Here is a 20,000-nt window from a genome sequence, read left to right on the forward strand (position 1 = left end):
CGGTTCTCTAAGTAATAATAATAAACCATTTGTATAGCACCTTTCATGACATGAAATGCAGCTCACAGTGCTTTACAGAACAAAAAAAAACAAGAGCAGTAATGCAATACAGTGAGGACATATAAATATCATTTTCAAAGCAAGAGTGTAGTCTTGTGGGTCTTGAGCTGTGCTTTAAAAATGTCTACAGAGGCTGCCTGTCGAAGGTACAGTGGGAGTTTGTTAAACTACAGAGGCTGCCTGTCGAAGGTACAGTGGGAGTTTGTTAAACTACAGAGGCTGCCTGTCGAAGGTACAGTGGGAGCTTGTTAAACTACAGAGGCTGCCTGTCGAAGGTACAGTGGGAGCTTGTTAAACTACAGAGGCTGCCTGTCGAAGGTACAGTGGGAGCTTGTTAAACTACAGAGGCTGCCTGTCGAAGGTACAGTGGGAGCTTGTTAAACTACAGAGGCTGCCTGACGAAGGTACAGTGGGGGTTTGTTAAACTACAGAGGCTGACTGTCGAAGGTACAGTGGGAGTTTGTTAAACTACAGAGGCTGCCTGTCGAAGGTACAGTGGGAGTTTGTTAAACTACAGAGGCTGCCTGTCGAAGGTACAGTGGGAGCTTGTTAAACTACAGAGGCTGCCTGTCGAAGGTACAGTGGGAGTTTGTTAAACTACAGAGGCTGCCTGTCGAAGGTACAGTGGGAGTTTGTTAAACTACAGAGGCTGCCTGTCGAAGGTACAGTGGGAGTTTGTTAAACTACAGAGGCTGCCGGGAAACGACGACAAAGGTGTGATCAGCGCGGTCAGCCGCCGTTATCTCCCTCGGGGGTTTATATTATTGCGCGGCTAAATTGCACAGTGGGGCGGAACTGAAAACCTCACTGCTTAAGGAGCTTAACATGTCAAACGTGGACATGGGAATCTGCCACCAATTACGGTCGCTGTGTAGTTAATTATGTCCGTGTCTGAGAGGAGACACTTGTGTTTACTGCTGGGTATAAAGCCTTTAGTAAGTAACTTCATTAATAAGTACATTTAGTAAGTAAATTAATTGTGTTTACTGCTGCTGGGTAAAGGAATTACTCAAAATTGTTAACAAAACAAAATGTTAATTAAACAAATTGCTCCTCAAATTACTCAAAACAAGTTGTAATTCAAACAAAGTGTTACTCAAATGATTCAAAACAAATTGTAATTTAAACAAAGTGTTACTCAATTAGTTAATTAGTTACTCAAAACAATTGTTACTCAAACACCACTATGCACCTCCTCAACAATGCTGTGACTAAAGTTGCCAATGTAGGCTTCAAACAATACAGGAAAGTACTTTTACCTGTTCGCAGAGTCACAGCCAACCCGAGTTGCTTTAAGTGGCCGCGAGCCCCCAATCTGTCATAACCCGGCCCGTTGGGCCATGACAAATTGAGGAGGACACAGAGCAGTGTTCAAAATAACAATTTATTTGTAAGAGAGAACTAATAATAACTTAATATAAAGGATAATGCTTACAGAATGTATGAGATGTGGAAGTCAGTAAGATCAGTGGTGTCAGTGTGGATGTGTGGTTAATATGGTGAAGGTGTGTTGTAGTGTGCAAATCAAACAGTGAGGAGCAACAAACAGAAAGGTGCTGTCATCTGGAGAGGGAACCAGAGAATGGCTGGCAAGCCCTCTTTATAGGGTTTCAGGAGCACTGATCAGGTGCTCCTAATGCACCTAATGAGGAGTCTCAAGTGGGCCGACGCCCACATGATCTGTGGGAGAAACACACAGACAGGCCATATACACAGCATAGGCCCTGCAGGCCAGGCCAAGGGGCCGTGACAGAACCTTTAGTAAGTAACTTAATTAATAAGTAAGTAAATTAATTGTGTTTACTGCTGGGTAAAGGAACCTTTAGTAAGTAACTTCATTAATAAGTAAGTAAATTAATTGTGTTTACTGCTGGGTAAAGGAACCTTTAGTAAGTAACTTAATTAATAAGTAAGTAAATTAATTGTGTTTACTGCTGCTGGGTAAAGGAACCTTTAGTAAGTAACTTAATTAATAAGTAAGTAAATTAATTGTGTTTACTGCTGCTGGGTAAAGGAACCTTTAGTAAGTAACTTAATTAATACGTAAGTAAATTTAGTAAGTAAATTAATTGTGTTTACTGCTGGGTAAAGGAACCTTTAGTAAGTAACTTAATTAATAAGTAAGTAAATTAATTGTGTTTACTGCTGGGTAAAGGAACCTGTACAGAGAGGAAAACATAGACCGGCAGTGGATGCTGTTTTAGAAAAACCCACGTGATTTGCACTGAAAACTGAATTAAATCTCGTCTTTCTCGTATTTTGCTCTCAAAATACACTTTTTTCGCTTCCGATCCGATCCCGATGCCTCAATTTCTGTGTTAGCCGATACGATACAGAATACCGATACCAGTGTCGTGATCTCATGTTGTCTTTATAGCTATCTAGTTATACAGTATATCTCGTGTTGTGTTTATAGCTATCTCTAGTTATACAGTATATCTCGTGTTGTGTTTATTGCAGACTCCTCACTCAAAATGTGCACTTGCAGTTTGGGGCAACTCCAAAGCAAACTCCACATGCCCCAACATGTGGGATCTGTGGTTAGACTGGCATATTCACAGACACCGATATGACAAATAAGGGCCGATCCGATACTTTTCCCCGATAGCGATACAGTATCGGGACATCTCTATAGCTGAAATAGACAGAAAACACACCCAAAGTGAGTGCTCTTTGCATGTCGCGCTTTTTCGATAATGTGCACCAACCCACGTCCCGTTTTATCCTCCCGTTGTAAACAGAGAGATTTGAGGTTAATCATTCACTTAAACAGGCCCAGGCGGTGGCGTAACCGTCTGGGCACCCGACTGGTAATCCAGTCGCAGTGTGCCGCGGGTTCGACTCCCGAGCCCGACACGGCCTTTACTGCATGTCTTCCCCCCCCCCCATCTCTCTCCCGTTTCCTGTCAGCCTACTGTCTGTCCCTTAAAAAAAAAACAATAAAAGGCGTAATCCGCAGAAAAATATATATATAAAAAAAAAGAAGAAAATCATTCACTTAAACAGTGAACACTACTGAAGTCAGCCCCAGGGCCAAAGCCATTCCACGAGAGTTGGAGATAATGATCAAATCCTTTTCCAGTTCCAGGGTCATATTGATCTGGGGATATCATTAGCTCTGTTGCCATTTTAAATCCCCCTCACAATCCAAGGGGCCTCCTCCAACATGTCTCATAACTGTCCACGATGTTGCTATTCGACTTAATTAGGAAGCTGGCCTTCAAGAAGAAGTTCTAGCGAAGCTCCGCATGCGCCTTCTCCCAACAGGGTACTGAGAAGAACTGAGCTTTGGGGGTGCTGAAGTTGAAATCGGGACACCCTGCAGTTATTTTGCCTTTGTTTCAAATTAACGACAACAAATTAGCTCTCATGGGCATGTTTTGTTGTGCCTGAAGTTGTTTTTCTGCCACTGCAGCTTGTTGTAGCCTACAGTAAATATATAGGAAAACATAGAGGTTAGCCCATTTTGGGGCGGGAGCCCCTTTTGGTGTTTTAACCCATTCTGACCTGAGATCAGATTCATACGAGGTTTCCACTGGACACGCACTGGTCTGATCAACCCATTCTGACCGGAGATCAGATTCTAAAAAAATGTCAGTCGTTCTTCGATTTTTCAAAAATAGCAGACCTACAAGCTCGTAGCGCGCCACTCGGTGGCGCGCTATGAGCTTGTAGATCTGCTATTTTTCAATAGCTAAAGCATAGCATGATGCTAACACCAAAATGGGTCCCCGTTCAGAATGGGTTAACTATGTTATAATTTAGCTATTGAAGAATAGCAGATCTACAAGCCCATAGCTCTACAAGCTATGAGCTATAAGCTATAAGCTATTTTTGAGAAAATCGTGAAAATGTGCCTCAAATCTTTGAATATATATTGTTACAGAGTGAACGTTTTAACTCAAATCTTTGCTTCTGGGGCGGGGGGTCCCTGGAACAACATATTTTCAGATTGGGGGGGGTCGGTGGCCAATTACATGTCATTTTTGGGGTCCTTGACATGAAATATTGAGCACCACTGATACAGAAACATGAGGTTTTTCAGAAAAGCGTCAGGATTTAGAAGACATTCTTTTTTATTTCGACGTCAGGCCTAAATGGGTTAAGGGAAAAGAGAAAAACATGCTGTAGAACAACACAAAGTAGAGACTAGAGTCTAGACTAATAGGACTACGAGAACTCAGTCACACTGTCAGTCAGCCATAACTGGAGGAACTAAACATAGTAGAAACTAAACATGCACGCACACATGCACACACACACACACACACACACACACACACACACACACACACACACACACACACACACAACCCACAAAACGCAAAGCAAGTTAAACCAAGGGGTGCAGTACTTGGTTTAGACTAGTCATTGGTTAGACCAGTCATTAGTCCTACAACTACAACCTATCTCAAACCCTCACCCTAAACCCTAACCTCCCACGGGGCAGCACACCTAAACCCAACCTTAACCCATGTCTAACCAATGAATAGTCTAAACTAAGTATGCACCCTAAACCTAACCTTAACCCATGTCTAACCAATGACTAGTCTAAACTAAGTATGCACCCCTAAACCTAACCTTAACCCATGTCTAACCAATGACTAGTCTAAACCTAACCTTAACCCTCACCCTAAACCCTATCCTCCCACGGGGCAGCACACCTAAACCTGACCTTAACCCATGTCTAACCAGCGACTAGTCTAACCCTAACCTCCCACGGGGCAGCACACCTAAACCTGACCTTAACCCATGTCTAACCAGCGACTAGTCTAAACTAAGGCCTCTTTTAGACGGGGACCATCTCCATATAACACGTCAAAGTCCCGTTGCGTTCTCATTTTTTCTTACCCTTTACACGAGGACGCACACATTATTATATGATGTGCTATTTTGCTATACTGTCGCTAGGTGGCGATAACGGGCTGCCAAATAGACAGGTCACCCACGTACAAGAAGAAGAAACCTTCACGCAAGCCTGCGCAACACGGCTCTGGGCGCGCCACGGGATGGTATATATTGTATAATACATTAGGCTACATAAACGCTGCTGCCGCGGCTGCCGTCTATCACAAGGCTTTTTATTTACATCATGGTTTTACATTCAACATCGCTGATGAGCATCACTTTGTAGGCGAGGAGGGAGGCTTGTTCAGGAACTCCATTATATCATAATGATATGGCTCTGCATCAATGTAATAAACATATGCGCTGTGAGCCAACGTGAGCCATGATGTCATAAGTTTTGCGGATTCACCGTTTTGCCTGTTTATATGGAGACCATAGGAAACGGTGTTCTGAAAGATTTCCACTCTGGGAGGCAGTTTCACTTCGATGCGTTTTCACCTCCTGAGAACACCGTTCTCGTCTAAATGACAGCGCTAAACGGTACTTTATTTTGCCGTTTTTTATGAACACCATCCTCGTGTAAATAGCACCTAAGTATGCACCCCAAACCAAGAAGTCCTCTTCAGTGAAAAGGTGTAACTTCTTAACCCATTCTGAACGGGAACCCATTTTGGTGTTTAGCATCATGTTATGCTTTAGCTATTGAAAAATAGCAGACCTACAAGCTCATGAGCTATGAGCTTGTAGGTCTGCTATTTTTGAAAGAAATCGAAGAACGACTGACATTTTTAGAATCTGATCTCAGGTCAGAATGGGTTAATCAGACCAGTGTGTGTCCTAGTGGAAACCTCGTATGAATCTGATCTCAGGTCAGAATGTCCCCCAGTGTGGGGAGCAGCTTTGATCCTCAAAGGGAGTTTGTTCCACAACTTCGGTGCCAACAGCTCAACGGTACGGCCGGGCGCCCTGTCCTAAATCCGTGCTATAGACCGTGGACTGAGTCTTCATATCGTTGCTGTCGGGGAGGAAACCTCATAACTCGAATTTTTGAGATTTTAGAATTTTTTTTGTGGGTTTTATACTGTTATCTCACCTGATTTAACAACGGAAATACAAAGACATCCTAAAAATCGAACGTAAATCGTTCGTCAACGGAAATAATACAACAATGTATTTCTCCAGCATTGTGTTTGACCTTCTCTCCGTTGTCTGGTAGATCTTCATCTTCATCTTCATCTTCGAGAACAACATCTACTACCGCTCCATGGTGGAGCAGTGTTGTTTTCGTCGACTAAAACTAAGACGAAAAATGTTCGTCGACTACCTTTTTCCACTGAAGGAAACTAAATGAAAACTAAATGAAAACTAAGCTACGGTGACTAAAACTAAGACTAAATATACTGACAATTTCGTCGACAAATAAAAACTATACTAAAATGTTAGGAAGGGACTAGTGGACAACAGATCCAGTATAAGTCTTATAATAATAATAATAATAATAATAGATAATTTTACACTTGGTTGCATGCGTTGCGACGCGTTGTGAGGTCAAACACTCCGTTGTCTCTCCGTTGTCTGGTAGATCTTCATCTTCATCTTCTCCTCTGTTTTGTCTGGTAGATCTTCATCTTCGAGAACAACATCTACTACCGCTCCACGGTGGAGAGTCGCTCCATCCGCCTGGTGTCCACCGGCAGGGAGGGCGTCATCTTCAACGGCCTCACCGACTGGCTCTACGAAGGTAAGGAGGAGAGAACGGGGCCAAGGAGAACAGTCGTTTTGGGGGCATTGATTGTCTCCACTTTATGCATTAGTCAAAACGTTTTTTTTTAAACCACACGAAGGTACAGTAAAGCGTTTAGGCTAAAAAGGATAACCCCAAAAAGTCCTGGAGAGTATAGTTGTTTCCATTGTGGTTCCCTGGCTGTGATCAACAGGGAAGAGAATATTAAACCACACAAAGGTACAGTAAAGCGTTTAGGCTAAAAGGATAAACCCAAAAAAAGTCCTGGAGACTTAGGCTCGCTATAGAGCGTCGCAGTCCCGCCACCCCGAGAGACCCGGAAAAATAAATCGCCGTTCATTTTCCTCATAGACATTTCTTTAAAGTATTTATTTAAAGACGGTTACGCCGCGGACAAAGCCAACTTGGATCGTGACAAATCATGACAATGAAACACAATATTGTGGGCCGATCAAATCATTAGAAAGAAGAAAATAAAGGCAGGAGACAACACTATTTGTTTGTTTTTTCTTCTTATAAATGATTTGATCGGCCCCAAAACATTGTGGTTCATTGTCATGATTTCTCACGATCCGAGTTGGCTTTGTCCGCGGCGTAACCGTCTTTAAATAAATACTTAAACCCATTCTGAACGGGAACCCATTTTTGTGTCGGCATCATGTCATGCTTTAGCTATTGAAAAATAGCAGATCTACAAGCTCATAGCGCGCCACCGAGTGGCGCGATACGAGCTTGTAGGTCTGCTATTTTTGAAAAATCGAAGAGCGACTGACATTTCTAGAATCTGATCTCGGGTCAGAATGGGTTCATCAGACCAGTAGTGTGTCCAGTGGAAACCTCGTATGAATCTGATCTCAGGTCAGAATGAATATGTAGCTGCCTACATATACAGTATGCCATAAAAAGCATATGGTGAGTTCCAGTCTTATAGGCTCTCTAAGGCGAAGCACACTGATATTATTATTAGCAGGTGATGTTGAGTCCCTGTGGTTTGTTTCTCTGTAGTATTTGGAGGGTTTGGGCACGTTGTGATATTCCTGTGGGGGAAGGAATAAAACATGGAACAGCTCTTTGTACATTTGCTGTCCTTGTTTACAGTAGTTCAGGAGGAAGGAATGTCCTACATGAGGGAGAGAAAGACGTAAAACTGACAAAACGGTGACAACATATGACATAATTTTAATATCCCCTGACATTCTTTCCTTTTTTGAGTGGTGCAGCCACTCCAAGGAACAGCAATGTCCGTGTTCACCATATGTGACGTTAGTGAGCGCCAGTATGAGCAAGTAGGGGCGCTGTTGTGCCATGCAGAGAGAGAGAGAGAGAGAGAGAGAGAGAGAGACAGTGCTGCACTGTTGCCTGCTAATGAGAGAGAGAGAGAGAGAGACAGTGCTGCACTGTTGCCTGCTAATGAGAGAGAGAGAGAGAGAGAGAGAGAGAGAGAGAGAGAGAGAGAGAGAGAGAGAGAGAGAGAGAGAGAGAGAGAGAGAGAGAGAGAGAGAGAGAGAGAGAGAGAGAGAGAGAGAGAGAGAGAGAGAGAGAGAGAGAGAGAGAGGGGGGAGTTGCACCACTCTGTTCACACAGGTGTGATTTTTTTGTTTAATGTTTTGGTCACTGTACCATTGCCTACGTGAAATATTATGTGTCCTCTGCATTGACCTAATCCTACACTGTAAATCCCTGGAACATGTGACGCGTTTAAACCTAAACACCATGTGTGTAATAATAAAATGCCAAATGTTTATTAATGGTCAGAAAATACAGTAGAACACGAGTTCACTCAAACACCTCACGAGAACACCTATAGTGTTCAAATTCTAAACACCTATAATATGACTGACTTTGATTGTAAAACCTAAACACGTGTATGTGTTTAAAAAGTGTTACAGGCGATTAAACATGTTCTTCTGTTTATAATCTAAACACTGTGACACGTTTAAAAAGTGTTACAAATATGTGTTTAAAATGGTTTATAACCTAAACGCTTGAGTTTAGTGTGTACGTGAAATATGTGTCCTCTGCATTGACCTAATCCTATAACTATTAGGAAACAGTGCGGGCGCTATTACTGTACTACAGTGCACCAGGAGATGGGTTACTATTCGTAGTGGGAAAGAGAAGTATAATATTTCATAAAATGCACTCCAAAAGAAGAATGATGAATCGGTGACCTTCTGGTTCCGATGGCGACCTCTCTCTACGCACTCTGGTTCAATCATCCAGGAAAATATAATGATGATTAGGCAAAAGGTTAAAAATACAAAAAAGTCTATCCTTTTTTTTGTCAGGTCTGTTATGTCCGACTTTAAACCATTTTGGACGTGAACCCCTTTTGGTGTTATAGCATTATGTTATGCTTTAGCTATTGGAAAATAGCAGAACTACAAGCTCGTAGCACGCCACCGAGTGGCGCGCTACGAGCTTGTAGATCTGCTATTTTCTGAAAAATCGAAGAACGACTGACATAGAAACGTAGCTTTTTCAGTAAACTGTCAGGATGTAGAAGACATTTATAGAATCTGATCTCGGGTCAAAATGGGTTAAATGCAAATGAGGGAAATCTGCAAAGCCACAATTGTCCATTTAGGCGACAATGCGACAACGCTAAAGCACAAGAAATGTAACAGCGGCTCGGTTTGTGGGGTTTCGCCGTCCGTGTGACATTTCAAAGTGTGGCCTCTTGTCGCCCTCCTCCTCCTCCCAGTGAAGATCAGAGACGCCAGCCATTGAAACATTAATCACTGTGATATTGTGATATCGCGGTCCGTTCTGACCCGCTCGGATCACACTTATGAGGCGCTGAAGGGCCGGTTAATTACTCTCATCACTTGTTGACCCGATAGATCCTTCATCCTGAGAGAGAGAGAGAGAGAGAGAGGGAGGGGGAGGGAGGGAGGGAAGGGAGAGAGAGAGAGAGGGGGAGAGAGGGGGAGGGGAGAGGGGGAGGGAGAGGGAGAGGGAGAGGGAGAGGGAGAGGGAGAGGGAGAGGGAGAGGGAGAGGGAGAGGGAGAGGGAGAGGGAGAGGGGAGAGGGAGAGGGAGAGAGAGAGAGAGAGAGAGAGAGGGAGAGGGAGAGGGAGAGGGAGAGGGAGAGGGAGAGGGAGAGGGAGGGGGAGAGGGAGGGGGAGAGAGAGAGAGAGAGAGAGAGAGAGAGAGCACCCCCATGTTGGGCTGATGATTACCAAGAGAGATCCATTATGCTCATTAACAGTGGGATGCCTGCTCGTGACCCAGTCTCTAATGCAACGTGTATTGACAGAAGAAAATCTCCTCGGTCAATGTTTACATAGATGTCTGCCACGTACTGTACTGTCTGTCTCCTCAGTCAATGTTTACATAGATGTCTGCCACGTACTGTCTGTCTACTGTCTGCTGCTGGAACTGTTGACATTTCACAAACCTGTGTTCCAAATGGATCCAACTGTACTGTAGCTATTGTTTGTGGATATACGTTTCATAGCTTTAATAGTTCTAACAAAACCCACTGACACTAAATCGAAACTATTGCAGGTCTACGACACGGTTGATGTGAGCTGATTCTTTTCACCTGACAGGGGGGGAGTTTCCCTGGTTGGACGTAGCGTAGTGCGTGGAAGGAACACGTTATTCCAACCAGTTCCTTTCCCCTCCATCAGGCGCCCCGGCTGGCCAGGGGGAGGCAGTTTATAGAGACCAGGATTACTGCATGTTTTTTGTGAGGGTACCTACCCTTAGGGGACACGGGGAGAACATAACACACTAAACCTATAAGCGTTTAGGTTATAAACTTTTTTAAACACATATTTGTAACACTTTTTTTAAACGTGTCACAGTGTTTAGATTATAAACATGTTTAATCGCCTGTAACACTTTCTAAACACATAAACGTGTTTAGTTTTTACAATCAAAGTCAGTCATATTATAGGTGTTTATAATTCGAACACTATAGGTGTTCTCGTGAGGTGTTTGAGTGAACTCGTGTTCTACTGTATTTCATGACCATTAACCCATTCTGAACGGGAACCCATTTTGGTGTAAGCATCATGTTATGCTTTAGCTATTGAAAAATAGCAGATCTACAAGCTCATAGCGTGCCACCGAGTGGCGCGCTACGAGCTTGTAGGTCTGCTATTTATTTATTTTAATCGAAGAACGACTGACATTTTTTAGAATCTGATCTCAGGTCAGAATGGGTTAATAAACATTTGGCATTTTATTAAGGTCCTCCTTGACACGAATAGGTTTGAGAAGTACTAAAGTAGGGCATAAAAAAATAATACACAGGAAAAAGTTGAGACATGGAGAATAGATACTGTATGAGATTTCTGCCCGGCAACAAGACAGGACGAAACGATGGAAGATCATTAACTGGCCTCCCTCGGTTACCACGCAGGTTGTTGGCATGGCAACCAAACAAGCACTACAGGTCATCATGTGCGTTGCTGCATGGGGAGCGGCGGCACACATTGATTGCAAAAGTGTCTTTGTGATTAATTTGATTTCCCTGCGATATGTAGTATCTATTCTACTGCACCCCATGAATAATTTATGATAAAAGCACCCTAATAAGGAGCAAAATTAGTTCCCGTGAATGTCAGTGTGGCCAAACATCATTTAACCTCCTTTTCTTATTACTTTTTGCCTATAATGACGAAAATATCCAAATGGTAAACGTTTAACCCATTTTTTTGGTGTTTTTAAAGCATTATGTTATAGTTTAGCTATTGAAAAATAGCAGATCTACAAGCTCATAGGTGCTTGACATGAACATGTTTGATAATGACTGACATAGAAACATGGGTTTTTCAGAAAACTGTCATGATTTAGAAGACATTTGTGACCAAATTTGACTGAGGGACTGCCATTGGATTTTTTTGAATTTTCGTTGTTTCATGTCATATGAAAGCAGGGAATCATAGCTTCAAATTGACATATTGGTTGACATTGATATTCAGTTTGACCCACCAGTTCTGGAGATATGGCTTATAGAGTAATGTCTTGCAGAGAAACAGTGAGTTGAGAAAGCAGGCTTGAAAGGATCACTTCTGTGGTCTCTAACATTACACCTAGCTACATGGTTAAGCATGTATTTCATATTTACATGTCTTCTGTGGTCTCTAACATTACACCTAGCTACATGTTTAAGCATGTATTTCATATTTACATGTCTTCTGTGGTCTCTAACATTACACCTAGCTACATGTTTAAGCATTTATTTCATATTTAAATGTATTCTGTGGTCTCTAACATTACACCTACAGTAGCTACATGTTTAAGCATTTATTTCATATTTACATGTCTTCTGTGGTCTCTAACATTACACCTAGCTACATGTTTAAGCATTTATTTCATATTTACATGTCTTCTGTGGTCTCTAACATTACACCTATAGCTACATGTTTAAGCATGTATTTCATATTTACATGTCTTCTGTGGTCTCTAACATTACACCTAGCTACATGTTTAAGCATTTATTTCATATTTACATGTCTTCTGTGGTCTCTAACATTACACCTATAGCTACATGTTTAACCATGTATTTCATATGTACATGTCTTCTGTAGTCTCTAACATTACACCTAGCTACATGTTTAAGCATTTATTTCATATTTACATGTCTTCTGTGGACTCAAACATTACACCTAGCTACATGTTTAAGCATTTATTTCATATTTACATGTCTTCTGTGGACTCTAACATTACACCTAGCTACATGTTTAAGCATTTATTTCATATTTACATGTCTTCTGTGGTCTCTAACATTACACCTAGCTACATGTTTAAGCATTTATTTCATATTTACATGTCTTCTGTGGTCTCTAACATTACACCTATAGCTACATGTTTAAGCATTTATTTCATATTTACATGTCTTCTGTGGACTCTAACATTACACCTAGCTACATGTTTAAGCATTTATTTCATATTTACATGTCTTCTGTGGTCTCTAACATTACACCTATAGCTACATGTTTAAGCATTTATTTCATATGTCAGCTCTGACACTTATTTCAGACATGCTCTAGTATGTGAATAGTCTGCCTGTGCTATTAACTCATTTTGAAAAACGAAAAAAAATAACGTTTTTTCTCCTCTGCTGGAAAAAGCTGGAATTTGCATGATGGCAGTCTCTCAGTCCAATCTGGTCACATTTACAGCATGGTCCTTCAGGTCTAAATGGGTTAATGAGCCAGTGTTGATTTTGACAGCAAATTGTGATTTAGTTTTAGTGATTTAGTTTTAGTCCCGGTCTGTCGAATCCCTTATGGAGAGAGATCCAGTAGATACAGTAGAGATCCAGTAGCTCTAAAGGCAAGTCATTTTATGCTTGGTTGTTGCGGTTGTTGCCGGCGCACTTCCGAAACGTTTGATAGCCGACCGCCGCTGCCCGTCTCCAATTCAGGCTTTGCGACGTCAAACAAGGCCTGGCGACGTCAAACAAGGCCTGCCAAAAGGATTTTCACTAGGGTTTGGAATTAACCCTGTTGTGGCTGGCAGAGGAGGGGAAAGGAGGATTTTAACCCATTCTGACCGGGCACCCATTTTGGTGTTAGCATCATGTCGTGCTTTAGCTATTGAAAAATAGCAGATCTACAAGCTCATATCGTGCCACCGAGTGGCGCGATACGAGCTTGTAGGTCTGCTATTTTTTGAAAAATCGAAGAGCGACTATAATCTGATCTCAGGTCAGAATGGGTTCATCAGACCAGTGTGTGTCCGGCGGAAACCTCGTATGAATCTGATCTCAGGTCAGAATGGGTAAGGGCCCGCCCGGCCCGCCGGTGTGTCAGTGTGTCTGTCGCTACTACACAAGCCACGAGGACAGACACACGGCAGCACAGGATCGAAAAGGTATAGCAAATGACATCCTGGAGGCTCACGTGAACTCTCCCGCCCCCCACACACACGCGCAGCTGTCTCTTTAACCCCTTTTGGTGTTAGCATTACGCTATGCTTTATAGCTATTGAAAAATAGCAGATCTACAAGCTCGTAGCGCGCCACCGAGTGGCGCGCTACGAGATTGTAGGTCTGCTATTTTTGAAAAAAATCGAAGAACGACTGACATAGAAACATATAGCTTTTTCCGAAAACTGTCATTTTCAAACAGACATTTTTTTTAGAATCTGATCTCAGGTCAAAATGGATTAATCTGCAGCGCTACTGTGTATGTGTCTACACTGTAAATCCCTGGAACATGTGACGCGTTTAAACCTATAAACACCATGTGTGTAATAATAAAAATGCCAAATGTTTATTAATGGTCATAAAATACAGTAGAACACGAGTTCACTCAAACACCTCACGAGAACACCTATAGTGTTCAAATTCTAAACACCTATATGACTGACTTTGATTGTAAAAACCAAACACGTTTATGTGTTTAAAAAGTGTTACAGGCGATTAAACATGTTCTTCTGTTTATAATCTAAACACTGTGACACGTTTAAAAAGTGTTACAAATATGTGTTTAGAACAGTTTATAACCTAAACGCTTGGGTTTAGTGTGTACACTCTGCAAGCGATGGTGTGTGCCTGTGTGTGTCTCTGTGTGTCTGTCTGTGCGTGTGCAGTGTGCCTGCGTGCGTACGTGTGCGTTCCTGCACAGTGTGACGAAATGCGACGTGACGTGATGAAGTTAGAGGGCAATAAATAACACAAACAAACACATTATACAAAGGAGAGACTCCAGAGAGAGAGAGCATGTACCTCAGCTGTCATTTAGCTCAGGCTCAGGGGGCGGTATAGGCGCGGTACGCGATTATATACAACCTGCCGCGTGAGGAGGAACTCTCTGGTGTGTCGAGATAAAGGATTCTCATTCGAGTCATGTTTTCTCTACCCCTGTAGGTGTTTTGGCTAGACGTCGTCGGGGTGCTATAGCCCATTTTGGGCCCGGAACCCCTTTTGGTGTTATGGCATTATGTTATGCTTTAGCTATTGAAAAATAGCAGACCCTACACGCTCGTATAGCGCGCCACCGAGTGGCGCGCTATACGAGCTTGTAGGGTCTGCTATTTTAGAAAAATCGACTGACATAGAAACATGGCTTTTTCAGAAGACTGTCAGGATGTACGGTAGAAGACATTATTAGAATCTGATCTCAGGTCAGAATGGGATAGTCAGCCAAACAGGCTTGTTTGTGTCTTGCTCGTTGGAGTGGTTTTGCGGGGTTCATCGGCGGGTTGGTGTCGGAGCCCGCGGGGGTGCGAACTCTAGTTCACGTTTATCCCATTCTGACCTGAGATCAGATTAAAAAAAAAAAAGTCTTCTACATCCTGACAGTTTTCGGAAAAAGCTATGTTTCTATGTCAGTCGTTCTTCGATTTTTCAAAAATAGCAGACCTACAAGCTCGTAGCGCGCCACTCGGTGGTCGCTTTTCAATAGCTAAAGCATAACATGATGCTGATACCAAAATGGGTTCCCGTTCAGAATGGGTTAAATCACTCGGCGTCAGGGAAGCGAGTGAGTGGGAGAGAAAAGCTATTTCTATATCACAACGTGGGGTTTTTCTTTTAAAACGTTGACATGTTTTACTTTTCATTGTGGTACAGATAAATATGAAATATATCAAAGTACGCCACGTTGGTTTCCATTGATCCAAGTCGGGACACAATTGATCGTGAGAATGCACGCGGACCACTCATCTGACCTCTTTACCCATTCTGACCTGAGATCAGATTCATACGAGGTTTTCCACTGGACACACACTGGTCTGATTATAACCCATTCTGACCTGAGATCAGATTGTAAAAATGTCAGTCGCTCTTCGATTTTTCAAAAATAGCAGACCTACAAGCTCGTAGCGCGCCACTCGGTGGCGCGCTATGAGCTTGTAGATCTGCTATTTTTCAATAGCTAAAGCATGACATGATGCAAACACCAAAATGGGTTCCCGTTCAGAATGGGTTAACAGTTAAGTAGTCAAATGGGTCGTGTGTGTGTGTGTGTGTGGTGTGTGTGTGTGTGTGTTGTAATATTTCTTTGAGTGAGGATAAATGCAATGGCATATTTGTATAAGTAAGCTTATATTTAAAGGTAACCCACAATGCTTTTCCAATGGGAGTCACATGGTTTGATCAAACATTTGTGTTTGATTGCTGATTGCTGGTGGTGTTCTGCCCGAGGCGGCGTGTTCCCTCCTCCGCGTCATCAGTGCCCATACCCGAGGCGGGGTTGGCGAAAGGGCCTTTCTGTGTGGAGTTTGCATGTTCTCCCCGTGTCCCCTAGGGTAGGGTACCCTCACATGTTCTCCCCGTGTCCCCTAGGGTAGGTACCCTCACATGTACTCCCCGTGTCCCCTAGTGTAGGTACCCTCACATGTTCTCCCCGTGTCCCCTAGGGTAGGAACCCTCACATGTTCTCCCCGTGTCCCCTAGGGTAGGTACCCTCACATGTTCTCCCCGTTGTCCCCTAGGGTAGGTACCCTCACATGTTCTCCCCGTGTCCCCTAGGGTAGGTACCCTCACATGTTCTCCCCGTGTCCCCTAGGGTAGGTACCCTCACATGTTCTCCCCGTGTCCCCTAGGGTAGGTACCCTCACATGTTCTCCCCGTGTCCCCTAGGGTAGGTACCCTCACATGTTCTCCCCGTGTCCCCTATAGGGTAGGTACCCTCACATGTTCTCCCCGTGTCCCCTATAGGGTAGGTACCCTCACAAAAACATGCAGTATCCTGGTCTCTATACTGCCTCCCCCTGGCCAGCCGGGGCGCCTGATGGAGGGGAAAGGAACTGGTTGGAATAACGTGTTCCTTCCACGCGCTACGTCCAACCAGGGGAAACTCCCCCTGTCAGGTGTAAAGGAGCAACTTGGACACTCAGGCATGAAGGAAGCATGAGTTCAAGTCGTTGGTCTCCCCATGTCCCCCATATATGGGGGACTGGTTGGTGGAGGGTGTGTATAGAGCCCAGGATCACATTAGATGATTGACACAGGGGTGGAAAATGGGTTACAAAATCGTAGTATAAAAAGGAAAAAGGAAAAGAAAAAGTGGAAGTGGAAAAGAGAAGGAATGGCTGCTCTCTCCGATTAGCTGAAACGCTGCGATAATCAATCACCAACCGGCAAAACGTTCTCGCTTCACTGAGGAAGAAGCAGGGGAGGCATGAGTGAGCGCAGGTCTCGCTCTAGGACTGAAACACCCGGATTAATTTATACTTTAATTGAAACCTTACTACTACTTTTTACTACTAGGACTTATCAGAGGAATTATGTAAAATAAAATAAAAAAATTAAAGGTTTCATGCAAATTGTATGCACATTTATAATAATTATTAAAATAATAATAAATTCATGATTTACATTTGGGGGATATCTTTACGATAATAGATCAAACTAAATGGACAGAATGGGTTAATCAGACCAGTGTGTGTCCAGTGGAAACCTCGTATGAATCTGATCTCAGGTCAGAATGGGTTAAAGAAACCATAAATGCATGTGTCAGTCAGGTCAGGGACCACATGCAATACCTCCATGGACCACCAGTGGTCCACGGACCGCCTGTTGAAAACCCCTGGTCTGACAGGACAAAGATGAGATGACCTCACATGACCTCTGACTGGACTGTCTCTGTACAAAGTCTCATATTGTACGGTCTTATATTGTGTGACAATGCTGCCCCCTGTTGGACACATCTATGTCTGTTGTGATTGAATTTAAGTAAAAGTATCAATACTGCAATGTAGAACTTCTATCTAGGTCCGGGAATTCCAAATGTACTTAAGGTACCAAAAGTAAAAGTACTCATTATGAGGAATAATGTCTCATTTTCACATGTATAAAGGTCGACGCATTGTGAGCTTGTAGATCGGCTATTTTCAAATGGCCGAAACGAATATATAGGGCTGAGGTGGTTAATTTATGTTTTGTAGTAATAATAACCTAAATCTACAGCATCAAGGCCCGCAAAAATACATTTTAGTCGACTAAATCAACTGTATATTTAGTCGACTAAAACTAGCCTTAACACTAAAACATTCCAGGCGACTAAAATGTGACTAAAAACTAACTGGAAAACCATTCAAGAGACTATATGACTAAAACTAAAATCTAAATCTAGCTGCCAAAAACAACACTGCGCTGTAGTGTGATTAACCCATTCTGAACTGAGATCAGATTCATACGAGGTTTCCGCCGGACACACACTGGTCTGATGACCCATTCTGACCTGAGATCAGATTCTAAAAATGTCAGTCGCTCTTTCGATTTTTCAAAATAACAGACCTACAAGCTCGTATCGCGCCACTCGGTGGCGCGATACGAGCTTTGTAGATCTGCTATTTTTCAATAGCTAAAGCATAACATGATGCCAACAACAAAATGGGGTGCCCGGTCAGAATGGGTTATAGGCAGAGAGGCGAGCCGCGATACAACCAGTAACTTACTCCAGGGTCATCATCGTTATAGGTTGTTAGCTCAATAATAGCATCCATATGCTATAGTACTGTACATATTATAATCCCTTAACCCATTCTGGGCAGGAACCCCTTTTGGTGTTTTAAAAAATTATGTTAATTTAGCTATTGAAAAATTGCAGATCTACAAGCTCACAGTTGTGCCACTCGGTGGCGCGCTATGAGCTTGTATACATCTGCTATTTATTTGAAAAATCGTGAAAATATGGCACAAATCTTTGAATATATATTCTTCAGAGCCAACGTTTTTTTAACTCAAATCTTTGCTTCTGATTGGGTTCCTGGAACAACATATTTTCAGATGGGGGCCAATTACATTTTTTGGGGTTTTTGACGTTGCAATATTGACAATATCGAGCACCGCTGATACAGGAACATCTTTCAGAAAACTGTCAGAATATACGACACACACCCCCCCATTGCTCCCCTTTTCTCATTATTTGGGCCCAACTGTGGAGGAGACGTCGCACGGCGGCCGCACGCCGCCTCCCTCCCACGGGGCACGGTATTCTCCGTGCCGTCGGACACTTGACTTGACAATCACCGCGGCTCATGCATCAGTAATGTCCTCGCTTCGCTCCCTGTGAATAACCCGTTCTGACCCGAGATCAGATTCTGAAAAAAAAATGTCTTCTATACATCCTGACAGTTTTCTGATAAAAAGCTATGTTTCTATATGTCAGTCGTTCTTCGATTTTTCAAAAAAGATAGCAGACCTACACAAGCTTGGCGCGCTACGAGCTTGTAGATCTGCTGTTTTTCAGTAGCTAAGCATAACATGATGCTATAACACCAAAATGGGTTCCCGTTCAGAATGGGATAATTGAGCCACGCAGTGAGTGAGTCTGTGACAGCGTACCTGTGTGGGTAATCACAGGAGAGAGAGAGAGAGAGAGAGAGAGAGAGAGAGAGAGAGAGAGAGAGAGAGAGAGAGAGAGGGAGAGAGAGAGGTGAAGGGACAGCATTGCGCGAGATGGATCGTGCGAGATATGAGACAGAATAAAATGACATTGACAGTGTGTGTGTGGGAGAGAAATGAAATGAGTCGCATGGTGCTGTCAACATTTCTCTCCACTGTCTCTTTTTCTTCCTTTCATGTATTCACAATACATGCACAGCATGCGTACGGTACCGTACGGTACGGTTACGGTGCGGTACATATATACCGCTGAATGCTGATACTTGCCCTTCACAGAAGTTTTAGACTTTGTGTCCCCTGTGTGACTCCCATTTCTCTAAATCTCCATTTTGATCTCTATATCTCTCCTGTGCCTCTCTCTCTCTGTCTGTTCGGCTCACCGTAAGGGGTGGTGCATACTAAATTCACCGACTCTCTCTCTCTGTGTGTGTGTGTGCTGCTTAACCCATTCTGTACGGGAACCCGTTTTGGTGTTAGCATCATGTTATGCTTTAGCTTTTGAAAAATAGCAGATCTACAAGCTAGTAGATCTGCTATTTTGAAAAAAATCGAAGAACGACTGACATTTTTTTAGAATCTGATCTCAGGTCAGAATGGGTTAACAACCCGTGCAGGAGTCATTGTTCTCTTATCTCCCATATATAACTCCTTCAACTCCGTGGGGGGGGAGAGAGAGAGAGAGAGAGAGAGAGAGAGAGAGAGAGAGAGAGAGAGAGAGAGAGAGAGAGAGAGAGAGAGAGAGAGAGAGAGAGAGAGAGAGAGAGAGAGAGAGAGAGAGAGAGAGAGAGAGAGAGAGAGAGAGAGAGAGAGAGAGAGAGAGAGAGAGAGAGAGAGAGAGAGAGAGAGAGAGAGAGAGAGAGAGAGAGAGAGAGAGAGAAAGTGCGAGCGTGCTTGCTTAGCGTGCGTCGTGCATTAAATGATCCTTCATGTCTCTCTCACACTAGTGGCTATAGTTATAGGAACAGACTTTGTGTGAACCTGTATAGTAACAACCTTCCTCCCTGAAGCTGTATATCCAGAGGTCATAGTCAAATCT

At 43.0% G+C, this 20,000-nt stretch overlaps 1 protein-coding gene across 1 annotated transcript in view; it reads left to right on the forward strand.

The window, feature by feature from the left end:
- The window catches only part of LOC310868271 (A-type potassium channel modulatory protein DPP6-like), a gene marked incomplete at both ends in the record, with an annotated part of 552,655 nt that overhangs the window by 493,586 nt on the left and 39,069 nt on the right, over nucleotides 1-20,000 (forward strand). The window contains 1 exon segment of the mRNA XM_083778624.1: nucleotides 6,529-6,649. Within this exon segment, the coding sequence (XP_083634750.1) occupies nucleotides 6,529-6,649 (121 nt within the window).

The sequence above is a fragment of the Protomyctophum parallelum genome, assembly GCF_964188405.1.
Source record: "Protomyctophum parallelum genome assembly, chromosome: 12".
NCBI lineage: Eukaryota > Metazoa > Chordata > Actinopteri > Myctophiformes > Myctophidae > Protomyctophum > Protomyctophum parallelum.